Genomic DNA, 7,870 nt, shown 5'->3' with positions numbered 1-7,870 from the left:
TCAGAGTAATGGGCGGGAAAAGCCCGAAGCTAAAGGAAGAGGCGTCTGGTCACTACTGGCGAGGCGCGTGGGATTGTGAAGAAGCGGCTCAGCTTTCACCCCGAGGTGGCGGAGAAGGGTCAGTCATGCTTGTGAGTGTTAAACCTTCAGTGTTAAAGTTATTGCGCTGTTGTTACAGGCATAGCCACAGGTTCTGTGGCATCAGGTATTATTTTGAAGCCAAACTCATTTTATCATTTATAAATGTTTCAATTAGAATCTGTAAAAGATAACGACTTTTAGAAAGACAAAACCACAATACCATCATCACACTTAAAAATAATAATTCTTAAATACAGTCAAATTGCACCAGTGTTGAAATTTCTGTTTGTTTTTTTTTTTTCAAAATTATACTTTGCTTTTTGTTTCCACCACCCACCACCTACCCGCCCCCATCAGTTTTGATAATCTATATTTTTCTGGTGTTGGGTCCATTTAAAATAAAAATTTCAAAAATATTGATATAAAGGTGATAAAACATTTTATTTTCTTTTTAAATATCTGCAGGCTCTGTAACAATGGTTCCTTTTTCATTTCTGTTATTAGTCATTTGTGCCATTTTATTTCTTGGTCTCACCACAGGTTTGTCAGTTTTATCAGTCTTTTCAAAGAATAAATTTCTGGCTTTGTGGATACTCTAATGTATTTTCTATATCATTAATTTTTGTTCTTGTAAGTTTCTTGATTTTAAATTGCTGTTCTATTAATTTCTTGAAAGAGATGAGTGATTTTCATTCTGTTTTCTAATATGTGCATATAAGGCTATAAATTTTCTTGAAATTGTGTTTGCTTAAAAATTTCCAGGGGCGTCTGGGTGTCTCAAGGAGTTAAAGCCTCTGCCTTCGGCTCAGGTCATGATCCAGAGTCTTGGGATCCAGACCCACATGGGGCTCTCTGCTCAGCAGGGAGCCTCCTTCCCTTCCTCTCTCTCTGCCTACTTGAGATCTCTCTCTGTCAAATAAATAAATAAAATCTTTAAAAAAATATTTCCTAACATGAGATTATGTAGTTAACTTGTTAATGATTTCTATTTTAAATGCAGTAAGGTCAAAGAATATGGCCTATATGGTTATAATCCTTTAAAATGTGTTGAAATTTCCCTTATGATTGAAGTATATAATCAGTGTTCTCTGTGTGTTTGCAAAGAATATTCTTTTTTTTTTTTTTTTTTTTTTTTTTTTTATTTTTTATTTTTTATAAACATATATTTTTTATATACATATATTTTTATCCCCAGGTCTGTGAATCACCAGGTTTACACACTTCACAGCACTCACCAAATCACATACCCTCCCCAATGTCCATAATCCCACCCCCTTCTCCCCAACCCCCTCCCCCCGGCAACCCTCAGTTTGTTTTGTGAGATTAAGAGTCACTTATGGTTTGTCTCCCTCCCAATCCCATCTTGTTTCATTTATTCTTCTACGCACTTAAGCCTCCATGTTGCATCACCACTTCCTCATATCAGGGAGATCATATGATAGTTGTCTTTCTCTGCTTGACTTATTTCGCTAAGCATGATACGCTCTAGTTCCATCCATGTTGTTGCAAATGGCAAGATTTCATTTCTTTTGATGGCTGCATAGTATTCCATTGTGTATATATACCACATCTTCTTGATCCATTCATCTGTTGATGGACATCTAGGTTCTTTCCATAGTTTGGCTATTGTGGACATTGCTGCTATAAACATTCGGGTGCATGTGTCCCTTTGGATCACTACATTTGTATCTTTAGGGTAAATACCCAATAGTGCAATTGCTGGGTCATAGGGCAGTTCTATTTTCAACATTTTGAGGAACCTCCATGCTGTTTTCCAGAGTGGCTGCACCAGCTTGCATTCCCACCAACAGTGTAGGAGGGTTCCCCTTTCTCCGCATCCTCGCCAGCATCTGTCATTTCCTGACTTGTTGATTTTAGCCATTCTGACTGGTGTGAGGTGATATCTCATTGTGGTTTTGATTTGTATTTCCCTGATGCCAAGTGATATGGAGCACTTTTTCATGTGTCTGTTGGCCATCTGGATGTCTTCTTTGCAGAAATGTCTGTTCATGTCTTCTGCCCATTTCTTGATTGGATTATTTGTTCTTTGGGTGTTGAGTTTGCTAAGTTCTTTATAGATTCTGGACACTAGTCCTTTATCTGATATGTCGTTTGCAAATATCTTCTCCCATTCTGTCAGTTGTCTTTTGATTTTGTTAACTGTTTCCTTGCAAAGAATATTCTGCAGCTGTTGGATATTCTGAGTGTTGGATGCAGGATTCTGCATGTTTATATGGTCAAGTTTGTTATTCATATTGTCAGGTTTTACTGTCAGTTACTGAAAGAAGCATATTAAAATCTCCTTTGTGGATAAATTGATTTCTTGTTAATTTTTGCTTTATATATATTGAAATTATGTTGTTAGGCACATGCTAATGTATACTTTCTACTTGACTGAACTATTAAGCCCTTAAATATGAAAGGCAAAACTTTAAAACACAGGAATAAAACAGGGAAGAATACCTCTCAGGCCTCTGGGTAGAGAATAACATTTTAAAAGACAAAAGTATTAACCAGTAGAAAGTATTTGCACTATGAATAACCAACAAAAGATTGGTATCTAGAGCACGTAAGTAACCCTATGATTCAGTAAGAGACAGACAATGCAATAGATAATATGGGCAAACATCTGAATAGACATTTCATAGAAGAAGAAATGTAAGTGGCCAATAAACTTAAAAAAAGATGCTCAGCCATAGGGGTAATTAGGGAAGTGCAAACTGAAACTATGAGATACCATCATGTACTCACTTAACTGGTAATAATTGAATTGCTAAAAACATAGATTAATGGGAACTTTAGGAATGTAAATTGGCATAGTCACTTTGACCAATAATTTAGCATTACTTACTTAAAAATGTGCATACCCTACTGGCCAGCATTTATTAGATATATACCTAGAGAAACTCTTGCTCTCCTTTACTAGTACATCTTGTACAATAATGTTTATGGCAAAATTGTTGCTAAAGCAACAGCAACAACCAAAAACAAAACTAGAAACAACTACTTATTTATCAACAGTAGTTTGGATATTTGAACTGTTGTAGTTTCATAGAATGAAATACAACATAATTTTGAATTTCAAAAAAGCTAAGGAAGACCTAGAACATGATTCCATTCATTTAAACTTCAAACAACAGACATAAGGGGGGTTCCTGGCTGGATCAGTTGGAAGAGTATGTGACTCGAACTCAGGGTGGTGAGTTTGAGCCCATATTGGGTGTAGAGATTACTTAGATAAATATTTTTTTAATTAAAAAAATCCAGGCATAATTAAACTTTCTTTTTAAGGATACATATATATGAAAAAACAAATCAGTATGGTTGTTGGGAAAATATACCTATGAATTATTTTTAGAAAGGAAAAAACAGGTACAAAATATAGAATAATGATTACTTCAGGGCCTAGAGAGGGACACTGGGGGCCTTAAAAGGTTTTGATATGGGCGCCTGGGTGGCTCAGTGGGTTAAGCCGCTGCCTTCGGCTCAGGTCATGATCTCAGAGTCCTGGGATCGAGTCCCGCATCGGGCTCTCTGCTCAGCAGGGAGCCTGCTTCCTCCTCTCTCTCTCTGCCTACTTGTAATCTCTCTCTCTGTCAAATAAATAAAAAAATAAAATCTTTAAAAAAAAAAAAAAAAAAAAAAGGTTTTGATATTATTCTATATGCAAAACTAGATGGTCAATTAATGAATATTTGTTTTTTGTATCATTCTTTAAATTGCATATATATATATACACTCACACACACATTTTATATATATATAATATATTTATAAAATGTGTGTGTGAGTGTATATATATAATATACATATTTATATATATATAAAATGTGTGTGTGAGTGTATATATATTATATATATATAAAATGTGTGTGTGAGTGTATATATATATATATATATAAAATGTGTGTGTGAATGTATATATATAAAATGTGTGTGTATATATATATGCAATTAGAGAATATATATATATACACACTCACGCACATTTATATATATATATAAATATATATTTATATAATATATTATATAAATATATTATTTAATATTATTTATTATTTAATATTATACAAATATATTATTATATAAATATATTTATATATAAATATAAAAATTTATATAAATATATAAAAATTTATATAAATATATAAATATAAATATTTGTGTGTATATATATACACAAATACATATATTTATATATAAGTATATATAAATATATATATATATAAGTATATATAAATATATATATATATATACTCCCTTGTGTATATTTTACAATTTAATTCTTAAGAATAATCAATTAAGTAAACTTTTGAGGGTTTTTTGTAAAATAGTTAAGCATATCTCTGGCCTTGAATAAATCACTTTTACTCATCTGAATAATAAATTTGTCCAGAGCATCTCTTTCCTAGGAAGTACTTGGTAATCCAATATTTCTTTTTTTTTCTCCTATATCTCAACTATTTTATACAACTGTGCAATGATATTGCCACTGCTATTCTAAAGGTCAATTTGTCACAGAAAAGTGCAGTCATTCTCCTTTTAAGGTTCTCATCTCTGAATCCTAACACAGTGACTTTACCTTCTACTTTTTTGTTACTAGCAGACTCATCTCCTATAGCCTGGGATAGAACAACATATAAGATAGCTCTAATAATAATTCTTAGTGAATACCATTCAGAGTCTGTTTCTAGCAGGAAAGTCTCATATTGGTGTTTTATGATTCATACTCATTAGAAGGATTCCTGCCTTTAATTGTAATCTGAGTTCTATATAGAAGGATTGCTCAAATTATTCTGTATAGAATAACCAATTATCGGGAAAAACTGCACAAAAATAAATTTGTGTTATCTATGATAAGACAAATGCTGAAGAGTTAAGATAGTATGTTAGAGAAAATATTAAGGTAGATACCTCAGATAGTGGAAAATATGTATACACCTGTGGTCTGTCCTGGTTCCCCTGGTGATTCAGAAAAAAATATTTATTTTTCCCTTTTTTGAAAAATTTATTGTGTTATCATTTACATCCCATAAAATCTGCCTGTTATAAGTATATGGTTTACTAATTTCTAGTATATTTATGCAGCTACCCAACCATCAACCACAAAAAACATTCATTTTTAAGAAATATATTTACCAATTCAGATTAGAATTTTTTATTCATTCCCATTCATCTTTCGCTATCTCCAACTTAATAACAACTTTTCTTTAGAATTTTATCTTCCTGTTCTGGTGAATATTAACCTCTCCTTTCTCTGAACTCTGTAGTACTTCTCTATCCCCAAAGACAGATTTTAGATATTGATTAAATATCCAAGCATCTGAATTTAAGTCTCTCCAAATGAACCTTTTTTTCTTTTTTTGTTTCTTTCACATCTTTCAAAACATCTAGCAAGGTTTCAGACACAAAACAAGTCCTTATTACATTCTGATTGAAATGAATTTATTTATTTATTTATTTGTTTGTTTGTTTGTTTATTTAAAGATCTACAATTTGGGGCACCTGGATGGCTCATTCAGTTAAGTGGCTGCCTTCAGCTCAGGTCATGATCCTGGGGTCTTGGGATCGAAACCCTCATTGGGCTCCCTCCTCAGTTGGAATCCTGCCTCTCCCTTTGCCTCCCCCTTGCCCCGCTTATACATGTGCTCTCACTCTCTTTCAAATGAATAAATAAAATCTTTTGAAAAAAAGATACACGATTTATTTATGTATTTATTTATTTATTTAAGTAGGCCCCATGTCCAATGTGGGGCTGGAACTCACAGCCTCGAGATAAGACTTGCATGCTCTACGGACTGAAACAGCCAGGTGCCATGAATTTTTTTTATTTATTTAAGTAGTTTTCTTTAAAAGTAGCCATAGTCATGTCATGCTGTTTGCCCAACTCAGTGGCTATGAATATGTGTGTATTGTAAATGCCAGCGGTACAAATGCCACAGAATATTACCTGTGGTATGTGTGTATCCTTCCCATTATGAAAGATAAATAAGGGGGTTTTTACCCTGCCAAAGAGTGTTGGTGAATGCTAATTGTAATTTTAAAGGGCCAGTACTGTAGGTCCTAGGTACCCCCACCCCCCACCGACAAAAACCCTATCAGATATAGAGAATGAAGCCCAGTTAGATGGGACTTTGAAGGAAAAGAAGGGATAGTTCATCAAGAGTACTGCTGAGCTAAATGATGCTAAGAACTGTAGACAGAAGGAACATGCTAGAGGATGAGTGTACTGGAGAGGACAAGATAAAAAATACTTATATTTAAATTATAGGCAGGAATGATAGAAAAGACATAGTCAAAAGCAGACTGAAATTCTTAAATATATTTGAGTACAGAAGAACAAGTACCTCCATAGACAAAGCAAGAAAAAGAGAGTCAGATTTGCTGGACTCTTGAGAGAATTCAAGACAAAATTATAAACTAGCCCAGATGATTTCCTATTTTTTCTATAAATCTCTGCAACAAGTTCTAGAAAAGAAAGCTATTGCAAAATTTATATTAAAAGATAAATGGGGGGGGGGTGCCTAGGTGGCTCAGTTGATTAAGCTTCTGCCTTCAGCTCAGGTCATGATCCTAGAATAATGGGATCGAGCCCCTCATTGGGCTCCCTGCTCAGCAGGGAGTCTGCTCTTCCCTCTCCTTTTGCTCCTGCCCCCCTCTCATGCTCTCTGTTTCTCTCAAAATGAATAAATAAAATCTCTTAAAAATAAAAAATAAATAGGAAGAAGAGTACACATCTAAAAATTTACCTATTAAGAGTCTTGTGCTAAGAATAGTGGCAGCATAATAGAATTTCAGGGCACTTTTGGAAAGGCTTTCCAGGCATCACAAACTGAAGTTGCAGTTTGCTCCAGTAACAATAGCATGATGATCATTCTCATAAAGAGTGGCTCCTGTGTCACAGAAGACCCCAGAGAAGTGGAAGAACATCTTGAAAAGCTCCAGTGAAATCCATTTAAGACACTGAGAATAGAATTTAGTTTTGTGAATCCTTTCTTCATTATTCTAGAGTTTCCCATAAACTGGAAAGAGAAGCAGTGAGACTGGTAAACTATTTTAATATCTCTTTAATAACACTCTGAATACACAATAGTATGACTAATTACTGTGGATGTAAGATATGCAAGGGTTCTTTATTCTCTCCACCATCATTAAGGCAAGGGCAGAAGTAGGGATAAAGTTTCTCTGTGAAATTGTTAGTGAAGGTGTAAATGTGGGTCATGGTTTTAGCGTTGTAGAAGGACACCTGCCCTCCTTCATAATCCAGGTATATGCCGACCTTGTTGAGGTTGTTAGTCAGTTTCAGACTGCAAGATGGCAAATCCAGAGCCTTTAGATCAGTTTGGTTCCTTAGTCTTAAAAGCCAGAATCCTTGCTCAGGAGTCAGAGGACAGCTGCCCTTCCGAATGATGGATTCTCTGACGACTCCAACTGTCCATTTTGTCTTCTTTGCTACTTCTACTTCCCAGTACCACTTTCCAGATGTGAAGCCTTTTGAGCCCAGCACAGCCACACTTGAGTCAAACCTTTCTGGATCATCGGGCATTACCTGCTTAATGTCACCATGCCACACACTAGTTCGGTTTTTGGAGAGCATCAGATTTGGGTGAGCTGTTTTAGGGTCCAGAGTTAATGAAGATAGGCCTAATAAGAAAAGAAAGCAAGGCATGGGAGAAAAGGGATGAATGCAAATTCCTGTAGTTAAAGACCATATTTACACAGAAATCACTACTTTATCTTCCCATGCACATATGCTCTTAGACAAGTAATTACTTATATAACATGTTTT

At 34.5% G+C, this 7,870-nt stretch overlaps 1 protein-coding gene and 1 long non-coding RNA gene across 5 annotated transcripts in view; one reads left to right on the top strand and one right to left on the bottom strand.

Moving 5' to 3' along the window:
• Window positions 1–7,870, top strand: part of LOC131836226 (uncharacterized) — an 80,043-nt gene that overhangs the window by 49,115 nt on the left and 23,058 nt on the right. Inside the window, exon 3 of one of the 2 annotated variants that reach the window (XR_009355543.1) lies at window positions 5–131. The exons of the other annotated variant lie outside the window; for it this stretch is intronic. This is a non-coding gene — a long non-coding RNA (uncharacterized LOC131836226). The remainder of the gene's footprint in view (window positions 1–4; window positions 132–7,870) is intronic. 2 annotated transcript variants of the gene reach the window in all.
• Window positions 7,139–7,870, bottom strand: part of TRIM69 (tripartite motif containing 69) — a 37,556-nt gene continuing 36,824 nt past the window's right edge. For all 3 annotated transcript variants that reach the window (XM_059181410.1, XM_059181411.1, XM_059181412.1), the window contains one exon: window positions 7,139–7,725. In XM_059181410.1, the coding sequence (XP_059037393.1) occupies window positions 7,184–7,725 (542 nt within the window). In that variant the 3' untranslated portion in view covers window positions 7,139–7,183. The remainder of the gene's footprint in view (window positions 7,726–7,870) is intronic.

The sequence above is a fragment of the Mustela lutreola genome, chromosome 7 (assembly GCF_030435805.1).
Source record: "Mustela lutreola isolate mMusLut2 chromosome 7, mMusLut2.pri, whole genome shotgun sequence".
In the NCBI taxonomy this organism is placed as follows: Eukaryota; Metazoa; Chordata; class Mammalia; order Carnivora; family Mustelidae; genus Mustela; species Mustela lutreola.
This window is presented reverse-complemented; position numbering and strand designations above follow the sequence as displayed.